The sequence below is a fragment of the Macaca thibetana genome, chromosome 6, assembly GCF_024542745.1.
Source record: "Macaca thibetana thibetana isolate TM-01 chromosome 6, ASM2454274v1, whole genome shotgun sequence".
Taxonomy (NCBI): domain Eukaryota; kingdom Metazoa; phylum Chordata; class Mammalia; order Primates; family Cercopithecidae; genus Macaca; species Macaca thibetana.
Genome location: NC_065583.1, coordinates 35706202 through 35731160, shown reverse-complemented (window position 1 = coordinate 35731160; position 24959 = coordinate 35706202). Strand labels below are relative to the sequence as shown.

Sequence of the window (24959 nt, the reverse complement as noted above, 5' to 3'; positions counted from 1 at the left end):
AACACAAATGAGTCATCCTCATCACTCAGCAAATAGTTTTTAAGTACCTACTTGTGTCAGAGACAAATTAACAACACAGACATGGTTCCTGCACCATGGGATGTAGATTGTGTGGAAGAGAGAGACAATTTATAAGGACAAGTGAGGAAATAACATATATCATATAACTAACACATAATTAGCACCATCACAAGGCACCCTAAAAAATGTCTAATTGCTTTGACAGATGTTATTTACAGTCAGTTGTAGAAAATCATTCTAATTCTTTTTTAATAAGAGAAAAAAAAATTGTTTCTCTTGTATTTCACATTATCCTGGAAGGCCTACCCATAAAGAGAGACATCTAGCACTAATCAGAGCACCTGGGGAATTACTGAGTTTTGCAACTTTCTCACTTGTGTGACAAAAAAAACAAGATTGTGGTTACTCAATCACCTAGGCAAACTGTCAGCTTTTGCACAGACTTGCCCTGTGTTTAATAAGAATTAAGGTTGCATCCTGCTCCTGGTTTTGAATCAAAACATTTACTGATTTCATCAGAAAGGAAACAGTAAAAGAAAGGGAGAAAGACAGATTAGGAGTGAAATGATTTATCACTTACTTTTCTTTAGTAAGGTACAGTCTCTGCTACGGATTAACATCTACTTACAGCAGTTTCAGAGCTGTGAAGTTTATTTTTTTTTAATGACTATCCTATCAACTATAATGCATAAGCTATTAGGGTTATAGGATTTAACTCCCCCTGTTGCAGATGTTTTAGTAAATCTATAATGTCTTAAGCATTTTTAATACCTTTAAAAAATGTATTACACTAGAATATACATTCATTATAGAAAAATTACAAATATACATGAGCAAAATTTTTAAAAATAAAAATCGACTAATAAGCCCAGTGGCTAGAAATAACCATTGCTAACATTTTGGCATACATTCTTCTTGTCTTGATATTTTATATATATATATGTATGTGTGTGTATCATTTTTAAATAACCTGAACTAATATAACTTAAGTTTCAATATTCACTTACTTGTGAATGATCCTTCACGTCATTAAATATATGTCTCCTTATCATTTTTAATAGTTGCATAATATTTCCCCATGTATATAGATATACATATCTATATATATCACTACGCACTCCCCTACTGTTGGACATTAAGCTTTTTTTTAACTTTTCACTATTATAAGTAATGCTATGAGGAACACACTTGGATATATATCTGTTATGTTACTATAAATTTATAGAAGTGGTATTTTATGATCAAGAGGTGAGAAGTGAGACCATATTTTTAAGGCTTTAGTTATCTACTGCTTTTTAAACTTTTTTTTTAACTTTTCATTTTGAAATAATTATAGACTCATAAGACATTGCAAAAATGGTACAGAAAAGTCCCTTGTACCCTTCACACAGCTTCCCCCAAAGATAACTTTTCAAATAACCATAATAGATTATAAAAACTAGGAAACTGGCATTGGCACAATACAATTAACTAGACTCCAGTTACAGTTTTAAAGTTAAAATCCAATTGCTTGGATTTTACCAGCAGAATTATTTTCCAATAATAATAGAATGAAAAGATGCATTCTTACTTACTTTCCTACTTTCTCCTCTCACAAATCTGCCTTTAGAACTTCCTTCTAATCTGTAAAGAATACAAACACACCTAGTAGACTATTCTTTTTTATTGACAATCAAGAGGAAGAAGTGCACCTAAGAATCTCTCACCAGATGTAAAGTGGGTAAACCCCCATTTATGGCACAGAAATGGGGAGGTTCCTGTCTTTCTTTTGGTTCTTCATAATCAGTTTGTTTCTTTATGATACACTAGATCAGAGTCTCCTATAGCCTGGGGTACCCTAACCCAAAAGGAATAACGCTGAATCACACTAGAAGAAAGTTACTCACTTTTCATTTCTCCTTCAATTTTCTGATAACGCCAAGGAGAAAGCTTCAGTTTAGGGCTAGTCTTTATTTATTTATTTATTTATTTATTTATTTTTACTTAAAAACAATTGTTTTGAGACAGATTCTTGCATTGTCACCCAGACTGGAGTGCAGTGGTGTGATCTCGGCTCACTGCAGCCTCTGCCTCTCAGATTCAACTGATTCTCATGTCTCAGCCTCCCAAGTAGCCTGGATTACAGGCATGTGCCACCACACCCTGCTAACCTTTGTATTTTTAGTAGAGATGGGGTTTTGCCACGTTGCCCAGGCTGGTCTTAAACTCCCGGCCTCAAGTGATTCGCCCACCTTGGCCTCCCGAAGTGCTGGAATTATAGGCATGAGCCACTACTCTCTTTTTAACACAAATTGCTCAGGTCTCAAGTTCAGATCTAGGCAGGCAATAGCATTTAACTGGGATTCAATGACATTTTATTGTTTTAATCAAATGTGCATTTACCTTCACCTTCAAATTGCAGCATATGAAACCGGTTTCCCTTTTATAGTAGTATTTTTAAATTTCCCTTTAAAATAAATTATTTCAATTAAAAATGATTTGACATTTTTAAAAAGTACATGATTACGGCAAAAGGCATAAAGATAAAACGCAAATGACGGAGGTTAGGGATACATTGTGTAAGAGCATTTTGATCAATAAAGAACTGAGCAATCACATGGCCTACCATGTTTTTCTTTGAATTAGTTTGCGTTAGAATGAGAACCATCTGGCATCTGCTTCTTTTATGAGATCTGCTTACAGAAAAAGAAGAAAGAAGATAAGAAGCCTACATCTATTAAGCACTATTATATACATCATCTCAATTGACTCTTCAGAACATCTCAATGAAGTAAGTCCTACTAGTGTCCTCACTTTATCCATGAGGAATCCAAGGAACAGAGGAATAGAGTAATTTGCCTAAGTGATCTATCTATCTATCTATCAGCTGGCAGAGCTGGGATTCAAACCAGGTCTGTTAGACTCCAAAACCATGGGGCTTTTTGTCTGTTTGTTTTGTTTTGCTGTGTTATCTTTTGTTTTGGACAGGGTCTCACTTTGTCACCCAGGCTGGAGTGCAGTGGTGCGATCTCAGTTCACTGCAGCCTCAACCTCCTGGAATCAAGTGATCCTCCCACCTCAGCCTCCCTAGTAGCTGGGACTACAGACATATGCCACCACGCCCAGTTAATTTTTGTATTTTTTGTAGAGACAGGATTTTGCCATGTTGCCCAGGCTGGTCTTGAACTCCCGAACTCAAGCCATCCGCCCGCCTCAGCATCCAAAAGCACTGGAATTACAGGCATAAGCCACTGCACCTGGCCCAAAACCACGCTCTTGACTGCTGGTTCAAACTGTTTCCTGTTAAATTTAAGAATCATAAGTCATCTCCAGAAAATTTATAATGCCTCTTTGTCCTGGCCAGGAGTCTGGGTCACTTTACTGTGGGCCTGGTGATTGCATGGGAATATTTTAAAGTACACTCCTCACCTGCAAACATCCCCCCGATTGGAGAGGAAATCTCACATCTGACTTCATCCCGGGCCTGTATCCTTTAAAAGAAAGACAGAGTATTTAATAGCCACTCAACCCCTGTCAGTCTGATTTTCTTCACATTTCCACTGTTGTCCTCCAGTCATGCCTCCTCTTGAATTGTCCCGAAGGTTTCTCAGTATCACTAGAAAATCAAATCCTATGAGCAAGGTCAACATCACAGAAACAGATAACATAGGTCTATTTAAATATTTAAAAACATACCTAGATTTATACTAGGTTCTAAGGAAAGAGAGCAAAGATGTACAAAACATGACCTTCAGCAACGAAAGTCCAGTGATGATCAAGAGAGGTTTCACGACCTGCAGCTCTAAGACTTTAGATTTCCAAATACCTCAACTTCTTTGATGGATTTAAGGAGTGCTTTACAAATGAGTAACTTTATGGCAGAGCCTGAGACCACCAAGTGGCTAAGAGCCAGTCAAATGAAAATAGCATACCTCTAAAATCATTATTCCAATACGTAAGTAAATTTGATTGGCAAAACTTATCTGCACACTTGTTTGTGATTTAACTTTTAATTGGAAAGAAACTGTCTTAGCCTGAGACAAAGGTTTGCTTCCTTGAAAGTGATTTATTTGGGAGCAGGAGTTAGGGATGCGGGAGTGAAAGGGAATGAGAGAAAGCCAGCACAAAGATGCATTATTGTGTCAGCCCCCTGTGGATGAATGGTACTAATCTCATGAGACCTTCAGAAGAACTTTATGACATCTCAGGACCACCTGCCCAGGGGATAAAATCAGAAAATGTATCCACAGATTTTCCATTAGTCAAAGACGGTCCACACTTCTGGATCATGCACACGTGTGTGTGAAGCAAGTTCTCATGTGTGTCCCATGCTGCAACATCAGAGAAGCTCCAGGGCAGGAGGCAAGAAGTTCGTGACTGGATCTTGAGGATAGACACTGCCAGGTAGCATCTCTGTATGTGGCCTGAATCTGGGAAAACTTCTTAGCTTAAATAAGAGGTGTGGTTGAGAACATTGAAAGTGACACTCAAGAGGTGTCTAATATAAAACCATTACCAACCATTTGGTATACACCTGCCCAAACACAAATTTTTAAGAACATCACTCATTCATTTAGTTATCAATAAACCCATTCAACATTTAGTGAGTATCAACCACATGCCAGCCACTGTGTTAAATACAGGGGAACAGAAGAGCAACAAGGCACATAAGGTCCTTCCTCTCTTGGAGTTTACAGTCTGTTTGGGGGAGTTGGGCATTAAATAAATCATTATGAAATAATTACTGAGTTACAGGTGTGATAGCTGTTATAAAGGAGAAGTGTAGGATGACAAACTTTCTACTCATGAGAATCAAAGAAGGCTTCTTGGAGGAATTGACATTTTTTAAAGCTCAAATTTGCAGAGAATGGGATTAAAAAAGCAAAACAGGGAGGAAGAGAGTAGCTAGGAAGAGAGGAAGAGGAAGAGGGTGTGTTGAAGACAGAAAGAAGAGCATGAACAAATGCTTGATGACAAAAACACGATCCTAAGAGTGAAGAGAAACCCAGTGGATCAAGAGTATGCTGAGTGAGGGGGTGATGGGGATATAAGCTGAAGCAGGAGAGGTGGACATAAGCCAGATCATGCAGGGCCTGACAGGTCAGAAGAAGGATTTGATTTTATCCTAAGGTCGTAGAAACCTACTGAAGAGTTTTAACTAGGGAAACAATATGACCAGATTTGCTTGTTTGTGTGTTTTACATACATAAATCTAAATATACTCATAAATATGCACAACAGAAGATCAGACATATCATACAGATTTTTAAAAAGAATGCAGCCAATCATCACCCTATAACTACAGATAGAAACAGGAGTGTTGGTGGGGTGGGAACAGCGGGGGAAGGGAGGTGGCCTGGAGTCTGAAGAGGTATGCATAGTTCACCTTTTTGTTTGTTTTTAAAGAATACATGTTCATCTGATTTGATGCCAAGGTAGTATTTGGGTAAGCCAGAACAAATCCCCATTTAAAACTCTCGCCCTTCTTTAAAAGTTTCAAAAGAAATTTTCTCTTCAAGACTAAGCTTATATGGGCGGTGTTGGGGACCACCTACAGGGCGTCATTTGAGAGATGCTGAAAGACCACCCCTTGCTTCAGTGTACATTTTCTCTGTCCTCCATTAGAACATAAAATTCTACCATCACGATTTCATTTGACTGGATTTTCAATCGCCAGATTTGCTAGAAAAGAGTAACCCACTGGATCTAGTCTACCTTCCGGGGACTGAGCTGGTTCGACTGCATTTTCTCAGGGATGGGAGGTTTCGAAGCTTTTAAGACCACTGACCATACAGGGGTGTGGAGGGGCCATGAGATGGGTAGACTACAACCCAGAGGGGCCCAATTTCCTTCTCTGACATCAATATTTTGTCTTGGATTTGCTCTGAGATCAGCTGGTATGTACAACACGGGCATATGTGTAAACATGCGGATTTATATAGTAAAGATATATGGGTGTACTTATGATATGTACATGACTTTATAAAATGAAAAGAAACACAGGCCCCGGGATTACACCAACCTGAGTTCAGATCACAAGGTTTGTAACCCTGGAAATGTTACAGTGTCTTATGGGGTGGTGGGGAGAATTCAATGAGATAATATGTTTAAAATCTTAGCACTGGTCAGTGGCATACAGCAAGTGCTCCACAGGTGTTACTATTATTAAGATTATGTGTGTGTGCACCCTTATGCAAGTGTATGCATGCATGTGCATACAGGTGCAGATATGAGTATGTAAGGGAGATAGAGTGTGTTTAAGAACAAGAGAAGGAATAATGAAAAAAATTGCCAATCTCTGCAACAGGAGTTCCAGCATAGGAGTGGCCCTTTTTAAGGAGTGAGACAACTGCAGGGCACAAAGGAAACTGACTCAGCTTTACTAAGTGGGAAACAGAGTAAGAGGACAGTAAACCGCAAGGAGCTTCTTTATGGCACAGACTGAAGAGTAGGCAATAATAGAAGGAGAGAGGCAAGCAGAATGGGATGTGATATTATTAAAGCCCAACAGTGACGTTAAAAAAGTAATAGCTGAAAGTGGTCTCTGAAATTGACCTACATCAAAATTAGGGCCTCAGTGCTCAGAAAATAGATAACCATCTGCTCCATCCTAAAGTTCTGGGTCACATGCATGTTTGATTTTTTGGAACTAACATGAAAGAACGTGGAAGAACATGTAAACAGTGTTTTCAGACCTCCTGGTCTCCTCTTACGATTTTCCCATTGAGCTGTGTCTGAGCACTCTCTGCATAATAAATAATTGTCATCCTTATGTCTATAGATACAGTAATAACAATAATTTTAAAAAGAACACCCAGTTTCTCTTTTTTTTTTTTTTTTTTTTTGAGACGGAGTCTTAGTCACCCAGGCTAGAGTGCAATGGCACAAGCTTGGCTCACTGAAGCCTCCACCTCCCAGGTTCAAGCGATTCTTGTGCCTCAGCCTCCCAAGCACTCGCAGCCAACATGCTGAGCTAATTTTTGTATTTTTAGTAGAGATCGGGCTTCACCATGTTGGCCAGGCTGGTCTCAAACTCCTGACCTCAAGCAATCTGCACCACCTCAGCCTTCCAAAGTGCTGGGATTACAGGCGTGAGTCACCGCACCTGGCCTCAAACACCTAGTTTCTAGTCCCAATTCTGCCCCTAACTCACTGGACAACTTCAAAGAATCTCTTGATCTTTCTGGGCACAGCTGCCTCATCTGTAAGAAAAAATGAGAAGCCAGTATTGGCCATTATCTTTTGACCTCTTGCCCTCTTAGAGGAGGCTTAGCTCCCTTGAACCACCTCTTCACCTCTTTTTGTTGTTGTTGTTGTTGTTGTTGCCCTGGCTGGAGTGCAGTGGCATGATCTCGGCTCACTGCAGCCTCCGCCTCCCAGGTTCAAGTGATTCTCCTGCCTCAGCCTCCTGAGTAGCTGGGACTACAGGCGCGTGCCACCACGCCCAGCTAATTTTTGTATTTTTAGTAGAAACGGGGTTTCACCATGTTGGCCAGGATGGTCTCGATCTCCTGACCTGCCCACGTCCGGCCTCCCAAAGTGTTGGGATCACAGGAGTGAGCCACCGCACCCGGCCAGCCTCTTAAAGTTATATCACTCCATGACATTGTTAAGAGCACAGATCACTTGCCTTCTGTGGTGGAGCTGTGACTCCCGGGATGAGTTATTTACCCTCTCTGTGTCTCAAGTTCCCTCATCTGCAAAATGAAAGTAAAGAATAATTTAGTGTATCCTTGGGTTGTTAAAGGGTTAAAAGGCTAATATAGGTAAGGTATTTAGAACAGTGGTTGACACAGATAAGGACTACCCTGGCATTAAGATCGTTATTATTCACTTAAATGGATACCTTTGTAGTTTTACATGAAATGTATTATTGATAAATCAAAAAATAGAAATATAGGCATAATCTGAGGATATGAAAAGACTACAGTGGATAACAGGCAGGAAGAGAGCTTGGAGGCCACTGTTTTTCCTTTTTTGAAAAAGCTTCTCTGTGCTTTGATTTTTCACGTATGTGTATATATGTGACACTAGTTTCTTAATTGAAACAGATTGAGCAAAAAGATCACTAAAGTCCCTCTTATCTCTAAATGTAGAGATTGACTATGATTTTCAAAGAGCAACATTTTCTAGGTGTCTGGCTTATCCTTATTTTCATAGCTTGACCATTTTTACTTTTGACCTTCCCAGGAAATCCTTATGAAGGTTTAAAATAAACACAATCACTTTGGTATGTTTATAATGGAGCAGGTTCCGACTCCTTGGATACTAGAGAAACCGGGAAAGGTGAAAATACGAACTTTGTAAATACTTGGCCTTAGGGACTGGCTGATATTTTACCTCTTACCGTCTTTTCCCAGAAACAATTCAGTTAACTAAAGGAAAGATCATAAAGTTAACAACCGCAACAACAAAAGCGTGGTTGGTAGGCAGCAGCCTGGCGGTGAAAGCGTTAACAGGGCTGGGTAAGGCGATCCCTTGAAATGAGTAAGACTGAGTGGTTAAAGTTTTCAAAGCGGTGGCAGCAGCGGCGCTTGGGGGAATGGAAGCCGGTTGGAGGGAGCCGCGCACCCCTGCTGCGCGGAGGAGGGGGCTGAGCTGAACTCAGCAGAGGTTACACGCACCAGGTTAGTGGCCCCCACACGCCTCCCCAGCCCGCCGCCGCGCTGACATCTTTGGAGAGGAGTCTTAGAAAGGCGAGGCGCCATCGCTCATTCTCGCGTCGTATCTGTCCTGCTGACTAGTCGCTAGTGGAGCCACTGGCCTTCTTGCCAAACCTCTGGGCTCAGTACTCACTGAAGCCCTGGCACTTGTGAGGGACAGCTGACTTCTTCCCACACTTTTCTAAACTGGAGGCTTCTTTTCATACATCCAAAAGGAAACTTGTTTCTGGAATACGTACTGTTTTCAGACCACACACACACACACATGCATACACACATACACACACACACACGACCCCTACCTGTATATGCTGCCCCAGTACGGTTTTTACAGGTTGTGACCACAATCCGGAATTCCTATCTGCTTCGTTTGAAACTGAGAACAATGTCAAAGTAACTAAACAGGCTGCACTACTTTACCTGGTGGGAGGAATATTGTCTCTGAGCCTAAGGTAATCAGAATGAGGAGAAAAAAAAAAAAGAACCAAAGATGAAAAAAGAAAAGAAACAGAGCTTCCAAGCACCCTGACTTGTAGTTAAGGCAAAACAATTTTTGGAAATGGGTTTCTAATGGAAATTTTTCATTGCTAGCATCATGTGGGAAGGTATATTGTAAAGGAAATAATTCTACATCTGCATGAGATTCAGATAAACGTACCGACCTAAACTAATCTGCATGTCATGCAGATAACAGATACACTTAGATTTAGGGGAAGGAGGAGGAGGAGATAACTTCACAGAACTTGCGTTCGGAGGGGGCTTTGTTGTAAGAATTGAGACTGTCAGGAGCTTTCCCCAGGCAGGGGTGAAGGAACTCTTCCCGGCCCTGGCTGGTAGAGAGGGCTTGGGGAGCCACTTCAGCAGGCCAGTTTATTTCTCTGCTCTCCTGGCCACATAGGCAATGAACAGTCAGTCTTGTGCTCAGTGTTCCTCTGATCCTCACAGCAAGCACGAGTTGAGTCTTATACCTGCTAGCATTGAATCAGAATGAGTCATTTGAAACTTGGGTGCCGGAACAAAGTACTTGCAAACTGCCTTATGAGACACTGCCTCGATGTAGGTGGGATATACCTCTCGGAGCAGTCACATTTTTTTTCTCTCCTCTCCCTCCTTCAAGCAGGCAAGAATTCTGACGTTCTCAAGAGGCCAGCTCTGCCCCCGTTGCTCAACTGACCTTATCATGTGGACTCTGCTCCTCCAGGTGGGAACTGGAGTTTTGAAATAAAATGGATGATTTGACATTACTTGATCTTCTGGAGTGCCCTGTGTGCTTTGAGAAGCTCGATGTCACAGCCAAAGTCCTCCCTTGCCAGCACACCTTCTGCAAACCATGTCTACAGAGGGTTTTCAAGGCCCACAAAGAGCTGCGGTGCCCCGAATGCAGGACGCCTGTGTTTTGCAGCATCGAGGCGCTGCCGGCCAACCTGCTGCTCGTGCGCCTTCTCGATGGAGTGCGCTCAGGGCAGAGCTCCGGGAGAGGAGGCTCCTTCCGCAGGCCCGGCATGATGACCTTGCAGGATGGCAGGAAAAACAGGACCAACCCCAGACGTCTGCAGGCCAGTCCTTTCCGGCTAGTGCCTAATATCAGAATCCACATGGATGGGGTAAGAGAGATCTTATTTGTTAATATCATGCCCACATGGAGGTTGGATTTGTGTATACAAGGAGCTAGAGATTATCTTCTTTTAACTACAAGTTTAACATTCCAGAGTGCTGCTGGTGATTCCCCAGTGGTACGTTTCTGTGGGCAGTGATCATTTTACTCAAATACGATGGAAGCCTGAGCCTACCTAATCTATCTAAGAATTCTCTTTAGAACTACTAAAGCTTCCTAGGTTCTCCTTTCCTCTTGTCCAGAAAGTAGTAGAACAAGGAAAGCCTTTTAGATTATATTTTTGGTGTTTGATTTCTGCTCTTCTGAGGCCAAACCGGTGCCTGGGAAATGCACGGAGGGTGGGGAAAAAAAAGAGAAAACAAATCCAACTGCTTGTTGCTTTTGAGATCTCTTGGAAATTTCCAAATGTCAAGTTTTTTTGAATTTTACCCAAATCCATCTTCCCACCCCTAGTCATAAAGTGCTATTATGGCAATACTCATTCATAATCTGTTCGAAGCTATCAAGATACTTGACGAGGGAGATAGTGCGGGAGGGAAGCGTCTATGTGGGTGGACTGATTGATAGCGAAGGCTGGGCTGTGAAGTACATCAGCTGTGTATAGAAGCTCTGCAGATGTGTCTCATTTTGCAAAATGAATGAAATACACAGAAGATACACAGCAGGCGCTGCAATTAAAAAACCAAACAGACCCAGTTAAGCCTCGCAGGAGATTAATGCTTTTCATGTTTGGATAATGGGAATCGCTCTGTCCAGCACTGAAAGCACACCCCGAGGACTTCATCTGACCTGGCTATGAGTCTTGTTGTGGGATAATGTGTAAGGGCACATCTGGAAAGAAGGACATGGTCCTTGTGAGTCCAGCAGAATTATTTGCACTGTCACCCCTGGAGTCAGTGTAACAAAGTGGACACGGAAAGCTGTGGCTTGGGCCATTGGCATACTTAGAAAATCAAAGCTGCATTCCTTGAAGTCTTACCTAGAGCAAGCGTTAGAGTCTAAATGCTGGCAGCAGGGTCCTACATCTCCCTGCTCAGAAGACAAACAGTGTGTGGGAGGGTCTTGCAGGACTGCTTCCTTACTCAGGAGTGAGGAGTGGCTTGTGATATGCATTTGGAACAACTTTCCAAAATTTTCCTTCTAAGGGCTACCGCTTCCTGGGTTCACTGCATCTTTAAACCACCCATAGGGCATGTGTAAACATTCGAAATGAGGGTGGGAAGAAGTGGGACATTTTTTCACTGTAGACTTTTTATTGCCATTGTGCTTGTATGTGAACACATTCCAGAAAAGGACTTTTTCTTTTTAAGTCCCTCCACTACCCCTGGTCTAGTCATCAATCAGAATCCACAGGTCTGGAAATGGCAGAGTGGGGGTAGGGAAGCAAATTGTTCTCAAACATGCCTCGTTTGTAGAGAAAGGAGCTCTACCTCTGGGTCAGCAAATCCCCCTTGAATTCCGAAGACCTAGCAACCTCTTCCCTTCCCCACCTTGCGGAAGTCTGACCTGCGTTTCAGCAGAGTATCATCACTCACTCAGGAAACGGTGTCACACTGGGAGCAGGCAGTTCCCTTACCAGCTTGGAATATTTTTGTTGTGGTTTTCATCTTTCTCAATGTGGCTGTGTTGCAAAGGAAAGGTAGCGATGAATGCAACCACAGCTCCCAAGTTTTTGAACTATAGAGGATTCCCAGGGCCCTTCTGGAATAGGGAATTGAGGTGAGAGCTGGTCGTACATAAGAGACAGCCATTAAGATACTGCGTCTCTCTGGAATTCTTTTGCAGGGACTTATAACATCAGACTATGGTCTGTGCCCACCCTCCAAGGTGCTCTGGACCAAGTCCTGTAGTGAGGCTGAAACTCAAGGGCTCCTGTGTTCAGGCAGGACCTGGGCTAGAAAGTTGCTCTGCAAGAGAGCAGAGCTGGCACTCCCACCTCCCAATTCCTTTATTTCCTAACTATCCTTTCTTGAAGTGACTCCTCTCATCCCTTTTGCCTTCCTCAATGGGGCTATGAACAAACCCATTTCTGGATGTCAATATGGCTGTTGTTTTGCAACATGTCTCTGCTCCCAAAAATATTACCTATCTTTTTGCAACTGTGAAAGTAACTATGCATCCCACAGTTCAGAGAACTGAGGGTTATCTGGATGCCACCGTCTGCTCAGAGAGTCAGAGGAATGGACTTGCATCCTTGGTCAAATCCTCCTGAGTTCCTTGCCCTCTCTGCCACAGTTCAGCCAATGTAGTCAAAAGCTACTTGCTACCCACCTTCTTCCAGGATAGTGTGAAAATTATCTTTGCAACGTACTCTTACTGCCTTAGAAAACATCTGCTGTGTAAATGCAAAGCATCATCATTAAGATTCATTTAGACATGCTGTATGATTTTGGGCAAGCCACTTATGTTTGCTGGGTCTCAATTTAAAATTCTGTAAAATGGGAAGATGTCTTTTATGAAAACAGACAGCCACTGTGAGGCTTAACTAATTAGTATCTCCAAAACACTTTGAGAGCCTTAGATGAAAGGCATTTGGAAGATCATTATCACAGGGAACATTATTATTGACTGTTTATTGTGTCCTGCCACGCATGAGGCATGCTACAAAATGTAGAAGGAGTTACAGCCCTTGCAGGAGAGTGTAATAGGTATTATTATTATTGAACTTGATTCTATGATGAGTTCAGGCCAGGATAATACTAAGTATAAAGTACTCCCCTCAGAAAGCATAAATAACCTGTTGTCACAGGGCACCATTTTGTAAAACACCTCTTTCAAAGGGCTTGCCGATAACCTGGCACCCTGAAGGAGTTCATTTAACTTCCTGTCCATGAGCTTTTGAAGCCCAAAATCTGTTCTGCTCACCTAGGCTCATCTAAAAAAAAAGCTCGTCAAGCTCTTTTTGTTGGCTCAAAGAGGCCTGATGCATCCTGTGCCAACCAGTGTTCTAGGGTGGAACCAATAGTCACACCTCATGGTGCCAGCCCAATAGAGAGAAAAAAAATTGCCTATTGTGCCGACATGTCTAAAACCCTCCCTAGATGATTGTGTAAAAAGAAAAACTTGAGAAACAGCTGTAGGTTTCTACCGTGTGCAATTATTTCAAACCAACAGGCAAGATCACCAGACTCCTCCAGGAAGAGGCCCGGGTGGTGCAGATCCCACTGGCTCTTCTTATTCCTTCCCTAATGCAGTTAAAGCAAAGGAACTTGGCAAGCCTTCAAAAGGATTGTAGGATCCTGAATAGCTGGTCTTTCTTCCTCCTCATTCTGTTACACTTTAGTAATATTTCTGTTTTAGGATAGGTGGTAAAGCAGAGAAGTTAAGAATCTATGGACTTGGGTTTGAGAAACACCCAAATTCAAATCCTGACTCTGCCCTCAACAGTTGTGCACTTTGGGCGAATCACTTAAACCTCAGGTCCTCCAATTCCCCATCTGTAAATTGGAGATAATGGTAGTACCTACCTCAGAGGGTTGTTTTGAGAAATAAGTGAGATGATTCATGTCACTTAGCTCTGAGCACAGAGACGGCTCATATTAAGTGCTCAGTAAATGTTAGCTGTGGTTGTTATTGAAGTGACTCAATACTTTCTACTCTAAATTACACACACCCTTCCAGCCCCTTGTTAAGCAAGTGCCATCCAAAGACGGTGCTTGGTGCCCTGATTTTTGCATTGTTTTGTTTGTCTCCACGTGATCCGTGGCCATGATTCAGATGTGTGATTCTTCCCAGCGTGTGCTGGCTTCACAGCTCACTTCCAGAACCCTTAAGTTGCTATGATCCGTTCTAGAAGAAAACTCCCTAACTAACTTCACTTTCCCCAAACAGCACATTCAAAGGAAAACCATACACAGGGCAAGAACCTGGTCTACTTCCTCAGCATCATCAGTTCTTCATTCACTTTTCTATCTTTTGCTTTTTCCTGCTTCTCACTCTATTCCCCAACACAAATGTTGCCATGGGTTCTGCAGGGGAGGACTTTCTCCCTACATTGCTAGTATCATGCCAATCACACACATTTCTGTCCTACCTGCCCCTTATCAGCAAGAACACACCTGCCACCTCCAGTACACAGACCAGGTGGTTTTGTCCTAGAAACTTTTCAGCTGCTGTTGCAAGCAACTGATGGGGAAAAAAAAAATGAGGTCAGAAAGCACATCAGGGAATTGAGGTTGGGTAGAAACCAGAAGGTGGGCCAGCCCCTTTCCTGGGTCTCAGAGGTTGTGTCCTGTAACAGAGCTGTGATATAGACAGTGGGGTTTTTGCTAAATTTGCAAGGGGATTAAAATCATCCCAGGACCCTGAAAACAGCAGATAGGTGCCATCCGGGACAGCAAGTACCATATGTAGCAGGTGGAGGAAGACATAAAGGTAGGGGCTGAGGTTGAGAAGTCAAGAGACCCAGATGGTTCTCCAGCTTCACACACATTTACAAACATTTTTAATAACCACATGGCCCCCCATTGGCACTGCCTCCAATCTCTCTCAGTGCACCTCTTTTCTAGTTAGTCTCCTCCCTTTTATTGCTTACTGTAGTGTTAAAGGATTTATGGTGAAGTGGGCTGTATTTGTGCCGGGATTCAACTGTTTGTTAGCTGTGAGGCCTTAGGCAAGTCACTTAACCTCTCTGATCCTCAGTTTCTAGGTTTGTATAATGGAAATAAAAAAGGCTTACATATATCATACAGCTATTGTGAGATTAAAATGAGATAATATATATAAAGAGCTTAGCACAAGTGCCTGGCATATAACAGAAGCTAATAAACATTAGCAACAGTAAATCACAAAAGAGTAACAATAGAAGAGAAAGTTGGCTGGCACTGGAGTTCTTTGCACACACAAAGAAACATCCAGGGATCCCCATTAAAAAAAAAAAAAAAAAAGGAACCAAAGATTGTTGCAAAAGGAAAGGGAGTTCTCAAAAAGACAAAACTGTAGTGATGAGAAATAGATTAGTGGTTGCCAGGGGTTATGGATTGGGGGAGGATGTGACCAAAAAGGGGCAGAATGAGGTGATAGAACTGTTACATATCCTGATTGTGGTAGTAATTAAATGAAACTGTGTATGTGTTAAAATTCATAGAAATAAATGCCAAGAGAAAAAAGTCTATTTTACTGTATGACAATATTTTAGGAAAGGAAAGTAAGCTCTTGCACATTTCTTTTAGGCGCTGCCTGATTTTCACCTGACCCACTCTGATTTCCTTTCATTTCTATGTGTATTTCTGAGAAATGCTATTTCTGAGAAAAACTTCACTATCATTTAAGTGATCGGGGTAATCCCTGCAGTGGCTCCTCCCTGTCGTAGACAATCATTCCATTACCTACTTCAGTTCTTTGTTTTTGTTTTTGTTTTGTCAGTTAAAGGTGTCTGGCCAAGCAGTGGACAAACACAACAACAGCTCATTCCCCACAGGACGGCCTAAGCTCTGAGGCAATGGGTGGGGCATAAGGATTTTCCTACTCAACCTCAATTATCTGCCATGTGCATTAGGGACATGTTACCTAAGGGATTGGCCAATATATATTTTTGTGTTGTTTCATTTCCTGTTAGGAAAAGTTGCCTTCCCACCTGTCCCTTCATACTATAAAAAGACTTAGGAGAGAAGAAAAGTGCCTATTTAGCCCTTGACTCTTGAGGAGCATCCTCATCTGGCCCATTGCAGGCACCATTACATCATTTTGGGCTTAGCTGGGACCAGCTCAAGTATAGGTTGTGCAGCCCTAATTTGAAAATCTGACATCCAAAATGCTCCAAAATCCAACACTTTTTGAGTGCTGACGTGAGGCTCAAAGGAAGTGTTCATCAAAGTATTTTGAATTTCAGAGTTTAGATTTTTCAATTTGAGATGCTCAACTAATATGTATTCTGCAAATATTCCAAAATCAAAAAAAAAAAATCTGAAATCTGAAACTCCTCTGGTCCCAAGGGATACTCAACCTGGATAACTTTACTCAATTTCTTTTCCCTTTAAAAAAAATTATGCTTTAGAGACAGGGCCTCACTCTGTCACAGTGCAGTGCAGCGCAGTGGCCCAATCATAGCTTGCTGCGGCCTCCAACTCCTGGGCTCAAGCAATCCTCCTGCCTCAGCTTCCTGAGTAGCTGCAGCTACAGGCACACACCACACCTGGCTCTCCCTTTCTTTCTCCTTCTGTTTATTCATGCTTGTACTTTAGACCAGCCTTTCACATGGTGAATTCTGGTAATGGGTGTGCCACAAAGTGCCAGGGTCAGACAAACCTGAGATTAAAGTAAAACTAAACGTTTTCCCTTTGCTGCAAAACTTTTTGCAAGTTTTAGCATGCTAATGAATTGTGAATTTCTAAGTGGGATCTTAATAAGAAGCACTTCCCAAATTTCTATGGCATTGACACCCCCTTTCTTCTCCCTTTTATTGTATTAGCCTCTTAGTAATATTAATTGCCCGTGGAACAAAATTTGAGAAACGCTGTCTCAGACTTCACATGCTCAGTCATAACGCAAAAGATATTTTTAGGAAACTGTTGGAAACTCACTATTGCCACCCTCTGCAGTATTTTAGTTCCTACCAGTTTTCAGCTCTAGGCACTATGGTAACGTACACAGCAAAGCAAAGATTCTCACCTCCTCAGTGCAAAAACCAATCACGACTAATTGGTAAACCAACCAGTCAGTACACATGTATACAAACATACATATACATATTGACATCTATATATATATATATATATATATAAAAATTAGGGATATTGATATTGATTTTAAGGTATTCATTATAAGACATATTGTCTATTTAGGTATAGTTCTTAGAGGGAAAGAGAAACACTACTATGTTACATGCTCACTGTAGGATGCATCCAATTTTAGAAATGTTAAGATGTGAAAAAAGAAGTGTCTTACCAAAGAGTACATATTGTCTTATTCCACTTATATAAAATTGTAGAAAAGACAAAACCATAAACCATAGTGATTTTTTGGATAATGAAAATGTTGTATGCAATGGTATATAGTTTTACCAAAACATCAAAGTAGACACTTAAACTGGGTACATTTTTGCATATAAATTATAACCCAATAAACTTGATTAAGACAAAGAATTCTTAGACTCAAGAAATGATGGCTTATGAAAATATCAGGTGGCGAGGCAATTCAGTTTGAACAAAATGAAGCTTGATTGATAAAAAGAAACTTCCTAGAAAAACAAAAAGATGTTTTAAAAGTCAGGAAGTGTATGGTCAAGGGAAGAAAAGGCAGGGTCCGTTCTGGGCATGTGGACCTAGAAAAAGCAGGATAGGGCAGGGATATCTTGAATGAGAATGGAAGCTGAAGGAGAAGGGAAGGAAATAGATAGAGGAGAGGCAGAATGATTAGATACTTGCCTTCCTATCAGGGTGACTAGATACCACCAGGAGCATGCATGTCAGCGTTCTCTGTAATGAAGTCTTCCAGCAGCCCTCATGCCAGACTCGTTGCCTGCCATCGTGAGGACTATCAGCTGTATCTACAGCAACTTCCTGGATTCAGTGCAGCCAAACAAGAAGTTACCTCTACTCCAAGCAGGTGACCGAGCTTACTGGGTAACTGGGGAGCAGTCTCCATGTTCCTGGCAGACAAAGCCATTCTTTTCCATTGAAATCTCAGGTTACCTGAAACCCCTAGCACACATGAACACCAGCAAGAACATCCAAAGCAAGTGATAGAACATGGGCGGGGAAAGATAATTCTGTTCACCATGAGCTGCTTCCTGCAACTGAGGCCTGTGCCAGTCCCCAGGGTCACACTGCTCCAGATCCCCAGCTCAGAAGCCAGAGCATTCGACAAACTATTCCTAAGTGCCTGCTATGTACCAGGCTCTGTCTTGAAAGCTCACACCAGGGACACTCATGAGCTCAGACTCCAGGACTCAAATAGTAGCTGAGTGCATCTCAGATCTCTGTCATTTCTTTAATCTTTTTTCCAAGCACAAACAGAAGAGGCAACTCATCTTATCTCTGAATACTGTGCTCAGAGCACCCAGCTCACAGCTTCACCCATATTAGGAATTTTTTTTTTAATGAAAAAGTAAATAAATAAACACAATCATGCCTGTAGTAGACCTCATGGGATCATGAAAGAACTCCTCATTATGCAGAAATGAACCCTTTATGAATTGAGCCATTACAGAGCTATTTGAGAAACAAGTAGCACACTTTATTAGGCATAAAGTCATGTGGTGGCTGAAACATCCTTGCTGTGAATCACCTTATTGAATACCTTTTTGGGTGATGAACATCATTCTCAGGAGAATACAGTGGGCCAGCTTCAAGATCTCTTAGCTCATGAGTCGCTAACCCTAAGAAGATAGCAATGCCACTCTGCATATGTCTAAACTCTTCCATCATACACCACAAATTTCATGTGCTCTTTGATCTTGAGAGAAACGTTTCATCTTAATTGACACTTAGTCATAGGGATACCAGTGACAGAAAGGAAGAGGCTCTGAAAGAATTTGCCCCTGAGTTTATGAGTTGAACTGACCTGGCCTCCAATATGAAGGGAAGACAGTGTTTCCTGTAGAAACATGGCCACTGTATTCATGCTGCCAAAGCCCTCATTTTATCAGTTTTTTCAACAATTATATTTTTTATTGTGGTAAAATACACATAGCATAAAATCTACCATGTTAGCCTTTGCTAAATGTTCAGTTCAGCAGCATTAAGTACATTGATCTTGTTATGCAAGCGTTACCACTATCCATCTCCAGAACTTTGTCATCACCCCATACTGAAACTCTGTATCCATTGAACAATAACTTCCCATTCTCTCCTCTCCCCAGCCTCTGGTACGTATGTGTGTGTGTGGGTGTGTGTGTATATAATGTGTGTATGGGTGTATATATATGTATGTGTATATATATGTGTGTATATATATAATGGGAAGTTTCAGTATGGGGTGATGACAAAGTTCTGGAGATGGATAGTGGTGACGCTTGCATAACAAGATCAAGGTGCTTAATGCTGCTGAACTGAACACTCAGCAAAGGCTAACATGGTAGATTTTATGCTATGTGTATTTTACCACAATAAAAAATATAATTGTTGAAAAAACTGATAATATTAGGTAAAAATATGATATATTTAAAATTATTTCTGAATAATAGGAATAGGTATTTTAATATTATTTTTAAAATATGTATTCCAGTTTTCTGCTGCTTCTGACCTTAGACATATGATGATACAAGTAAACAAGATAATGTTTACAACATAATGCTTCTCCTAAGTAATGGCTGTGTGCTTCTGGGCAAGTTACTTAGTGACTCTGAACGTTGTCACTATGAAATAGAAATAGTAAGGCTCACCTCATATGGTTATTGGGAGGATTTAATGAGATGATGCCTACAAAGTGCTTAGCACAGGGCTTGGCACCAAATAAGCTCCCAGTATGGTTAACTATCTGCTTGTACTCCTACAGGTAGGTTTCTCTTTTCACATGCTGTCATGCCTACCACAGGTGGACTGCTGTTTCCCTGTGCTATAGACATGGGGATAATAAAAATCATGGCATCACTTGGAGGATATATCAAGATAATTCTTATAAAGCTCGTAGCACAGGACCTGACTCATAGTAAGCTCAGCAGCAATCAATGTCAGACATTGTTATTATTAATATTTTCCAGGTCTCACTTGTTCAGCATACACATATAAGATGCCTTTGATGGGTAAAATCCCTTTGCTTGGGCTCCAAAAGTGAGAGAGACAGGATCCATGTCCTCAAATAACTTGTGATCTTTTATGTAAACCACATACCACTTAAACCTTATTTTAAAGTTTAAGAGTTATTAACTGCATCCTACTTATTATGCATGATGCAGTTAATCTTAAAATAAAGGTGTTCACATGTGTTACAAGAGCACAGATGAAGAACCGGTCACCTCTACAAACAGAGTATATGTATGGAGGACTTACTGTGTGTCATTCACTGGGCTCTACCTACAGAATCTCATTTAACTCTACACACAACCCACTGAGAATGGTGCTACTGGTATCTCCACTTTATACAAGAGGTGTGTGTTCTGTAAGTGTAAATATTAATAAAACAAAATAGGAAAATATGATTACACATCAAAATTTATCATCCCTCTAGTTGTGGGAATGTTTAGGGAAGATTTTGAGGTTGTACTTTTAAAAAATAGGCATCAACAGAAATCCATGACACTGAGGATTGCAAACCTCAGAATGCATTGCGGGCACGTAAGATGGGTGGTGAGTCCCGGCCTCAGGGCCCCAACACCACTGGCTTTGGAAAATGTGCCCCTCAGGTAGCACTTGCATGCACAGCATAGAGGGACCAAGAGTAGACGTGAGAGAACGTGGATCATTCACTGTCACCCTTTCCTGAAAGGCTATTAGGAAAACATTAGCCTGGAAGCAGGAGAAATAAGGCAAATAATGCCAGGGTATCTGAAGCAGACCACCAAGCTGAGCGCATCAGACAAACTGCCAGTGTTAGAGAAGGTAGGAATGAAACTGTCCAGCTACTTGGGAAACTCGCCATGTGGCTGACGGCAACCCATCCTCAGGTACCAGTGTAGCCTCTGTTCCTCCGGAAGTCAGCCCTCTGTCCCAAACCCAGGTTGGTCTTAGGTTCCTCCTCAGGTTCCCCTCAGGTTCCCAGAGCCTCCAGTGCTACCCTCCAGCCTCCACAGCACGTATCAGACAGTACAGTGCTGTCTGTTCACGTCTCTTTTCTACTAGACTATAAGCTCTATGGGTAAGGAAGTGTCTTGTCCTCCTTTGTACCTAACACAGGGCCTGAAATGCAATCAGCATTTACTAAATACTTAATTATTGAATGCATAATGTTTGCCATATTGCAAGAAACTGCAGTTAGATTAGCCAGCCTCATGGCTGAGCTCCTGGTATCTTCCCTTGAGGCTAAACGAAAGTAGACATATCAGCCATTTTGTCCCCAGGATCTCTTCCAGCCCCTGCCTTGTTGATGAGGGTGTTGCTTGACTTGAGGCCAGGTGTGTTAGGAATGACACGTAGGTGCTTGCAGGGGATTCAGAGGTAATTGGGAGGTGAAAAAAGAAGTCAAACCAGAATGCAGCCGGATACCAAGAAGAACACCAACTGACTGGCATGCCAAAGCCTTCTGAGCAGGTTGCCCTGGTTTTTGCAGAATTAAGAATGATATCGCTGTACACATTAAAGTATTTTAATTGGTTGCCAAGGCGATACAGCAGAATCACGGAGCACAGAGCAGGAATAGAACTCTGCAGGGCTGTGTTCAGGAAAGGTGTTCGTCTGTGATATTAACGAGCTGCCTGGATATGAGAAAGGCAGAGTGGCAGTAAATCTTATCTGGGACTTTTGCTTAATAAACAGGAATGGCCGAGAAATGGAGGGGCAGAAGAGAAAACTTCCCTTCCCAACTCTCTGGAGAAGCAGGAGAGGTAATCTTCTGGATTCCAAATTTCTCCTCAGAGTCGTGAATTTCCACAGATGAGAGAAAGCCGAGTAGATTGGCTTGATGCGTAAGGGAAGGAGGAATAGAGGGAGAGAACAATGGAAGAAGACAGCAGTGTTCTCTTCCTATTGAGAGGTGATTAAAAAGGATCCAGGATGCAGGAGGCTGCATTTTAACAGGGGAAAAAGAAACATTTACTATCTCCCTCTTTTACTTCTCTTTGTATTAGAAAGAAAAATAATAATTTGCAGTTAAACATATTTCTTTTTGTTGTTTTGTTCTTGTTTTCTGCAGCTTTTCAAACACTACGATTTTTTTCACAACATAAAGTTTTGTAGCTGAGATATTCCTGGGATTCCTACCTTCCCATTCCAGTTGCTATCCCAAAGCCTGGAGAATTAAGCCAGTGTAACCAAGTGGAATGATTGTTCTCACTGATTGGGCATGGAGGGAGGGAGCAGGAAAGAAAGGAGTCAAAGAAAAGGTGGATATAGTTGCCAATCATCACCTTAGTAACTGCTACCATCATGTAGCTCACACCATGTGGCAGGAACTGAGCCAAAGAACCATGTCTTCTTTAATCCTCTCAACTGTCCTTGGAGGTCTATGGTATTTTCCCGCTTTACAGATGAGGAAACACTTAGGAAGTGCAGAGTCAGAATTTGAACCAGGTCTGCCTGAATCCAAGGGCTGGGTTCTAACCAAGGTGACCAAGACTGGTGTGGTGTTCCCTTTTGCAACCTCATAGAGCCCTGCGCTAGCTGCCATTGCTGGTTGAATCCTTTGGCACCAACGTTACCATTCTAATGTTGTTGCTAAGCTTCTGGAGCATGATTTAATCCACAGCCAATCTAACTCCATGTTAATTATATGCTGTATCTTCACTGGGTACTTCTTGGTCAGAAATTTAAGAACATAAGTAGTAAAAATCAGTGTCGGTGCATAGAGAGGGAAACAGGAGAAGGAGAAATTCAGTGAGAGAAAAGAGGGAGCTAGAGAAGAAAAAAAAAGGCAGAAAAGGTATATATGTGATCTGGACAGTAGAAATAAAAACCAGAGAAGGAGTATAAAAGGGAGGGAAGCCAATCAGAAATCAAATGTGCGAGGGAGGGATATTTGGGAGAGATATTTTATCTCGAATATGACAAGCTCTGGTCCAGAACTGGTCTGCTTTTCCTGAAATGTAAACAGATTCAGGACAAAATATATTTCATTCTAACAGAAACCCATTATGTGCACAAGCAAAATGGTCCATTGTAGGTGAGGAAAAATAGAGCCTGAAATTCAGGAAACTCAGCTTCCAATCCTGTCTTAGCTGAAAACCAACCACGTGACATGAAATGTATCTGAGTGCCTAATAAATCTTAGCCTTACTGCGGTTATGGAAAAAGTTTCAAGTTCTCTGAGTCTCAATATTCCAGCAACCCAAATTTAAAACTTTCTCTTTTCATGTTTTATAGAGTATGCAGAAGATATAGAAATATTTGCATTTATGTTTTTAAGAAAAAATTATAAATTTAAAAGTTTTCAGAAAGATAGCTAATATTTTTGAACGCTTACCATCTTCAAGAGCCTGTGCTAAATCCTTTACCCGCAAAAGCTTATTTAATCCACAGAGCAACACTTGTTTACAGATAAGAGGCTCAGGAGTACTCTGGGCAAGCTACCCATGTAGACTGACTCTAAGCCCACATTCTTAACTGTCACTTCTGCTGGCTCATCTTGCAGCACAGTAGCTCTGCTTCCCTCATGCAAAGAGTATGCATAGCACATATCTTTTTTGTTTATTAACATGGCATTAGTAAATTTCTCCCAAGTCATGTTACCGGTTTAAATCTTGGTTCTCCAAAACTGCATAGTACCAGCCACATATGTAGGGACCGAGCGAGTCTTCTAATTCCTTTGCATTCTAAAATCTCACATCTGCAAGACATCTTGAAAGTCCTCCAAGCCACTATGCTTCAGTCCTCTCACTGACTTCCTATCTCAATAGGCCCACACACCCAGTCCATTTGAATCTCCAGTTTGGGGAAGTTTTCTGTGTCTAAGCACGTACTATTTCCTCCACCTCTGAAAAGCAACATTAGAAAAGTCTCCCTGAAATTAAGTCACATGAAACACATCTGCCCACTCTTCCTTGGGCATCTGCCGCTCTTTGAAGGCAACTCAGGAGGGTTGCATCTTATTTTAACACCTTATTTTCAATCTTATTTTCTCCAGGCTGGACTACTTCACTTAGTTCTCCTATTGAACTGGTTTTAAGTATTCCTAACCCTGGGGACAAGATAGAGGACTAGTTAAGAACAGGGGCTCTGAAGTTATAATAGTTAATTTCAAATCTCAGTTCTACCTTTTGATAGCTGTATGACTTTGGATAAGTCAACCTCCCTGAGCCCCAATCTCTTAATCAAGAATGGGAGTAATGTGTAACCTACCACCTACATTGGTTCTGAGATTAACAAATACACTTGAGGACTGGCCCATAAATGCACTTAGTACATGTTAATTATTTTTGTTATTATTTAATATTATTATTGCCACTCTCTCTGCATAAGTATCCACCTTATTCCACTGAAGGTCCCTAGTCCAGGGTTCAGTTGCTCTCTTTTTAAACCACCTGCAAATAAGCATAATAGGGTTTTGTTGCCTAAAACATCTCTAAAGTATCCACATGCTGGGGTTTCAGGTCATACCAGGAAGAATTGCCACAATCCTAGAGAATCTTTCTTGGGATTCCTTCTCATAAAGAGCCTCTAGCCATAACAAACTTTGCTAAAACAGTATCTTAATAGTAGTGCTACTTTTAAGAGCACTACAGAAAAAAATAACTTTTCTTCCTGTAAGTTCTGCAGTGCACATCTCACATTCTGTGGGGCATGGTAAACTACCGGTATAACACAACTCAGTGAAAGGAAGAAATTCTACATTTCAATAATAATAACCACTAATATTCACTCACTATACAAATGTATATTGAGTGCTCACTATGTGTCAGATACTAAACTAAGCTCTAGGATATAACCATGAACAAGACAGACATGTTATATATATTTTATTGGGATAAATAAAAAGAACAAAAAGTTCATGATCTTAGCTGGGTTCCCCTCAGAAGCCGACCCTGAGATGAGGATTTAATACTTATAGATTATTTGGGAGGTGTAAGGACATTGGCAGGGGAGTGGTGGCATCATGTAGGGAAGAGAGGGTAACCAAGAAAGCTGTGTTATGAGGCCAGCTACCGCAGTGGG

General features: G+C 41.4%; 2 protein-coding genes across 3 annotated transcripts in view; one reads left to right on the top strand and one right to left on the bottom strand.

The window, feature by feature from the left end:
* PRELID2 (PRELI domain containing 2) overlaps positions 1 to 24959 on the bottom strand; it is a 1077378-nt gene that overhangs the window by 164080 nt on the left and 888339 nt on the right. The gene's annotated exons all lie outside the window — the stretch shown is intronic.
* Positions 8507 to 24959, top strand: part of SH3RF2 (SH3 domain containing ring finger 2) — a 132663-nt gene continuing 116210 nt past the window's right edge. Inside the window, exons 1-2 of one of the 2 annotated variants that reach the window (XM_050794002.1) lie at positions 8507 to 8627; positions 9784 to 10267. In XM_050794002.1, coding sequence (XP_050649959.1) covers positions 9890 to 10267 — 378 coding nt within the window. In that variant the 5' untranslated portion in view covers positions 8507 to 8627; positions 9784 to 9889. The remainder of the gene's footprint in view (positions 8628 to 9783; positions 10268 to 24959) is intronic. The other variant, XM_050794003.1, reaches the window with a different exon arrangement.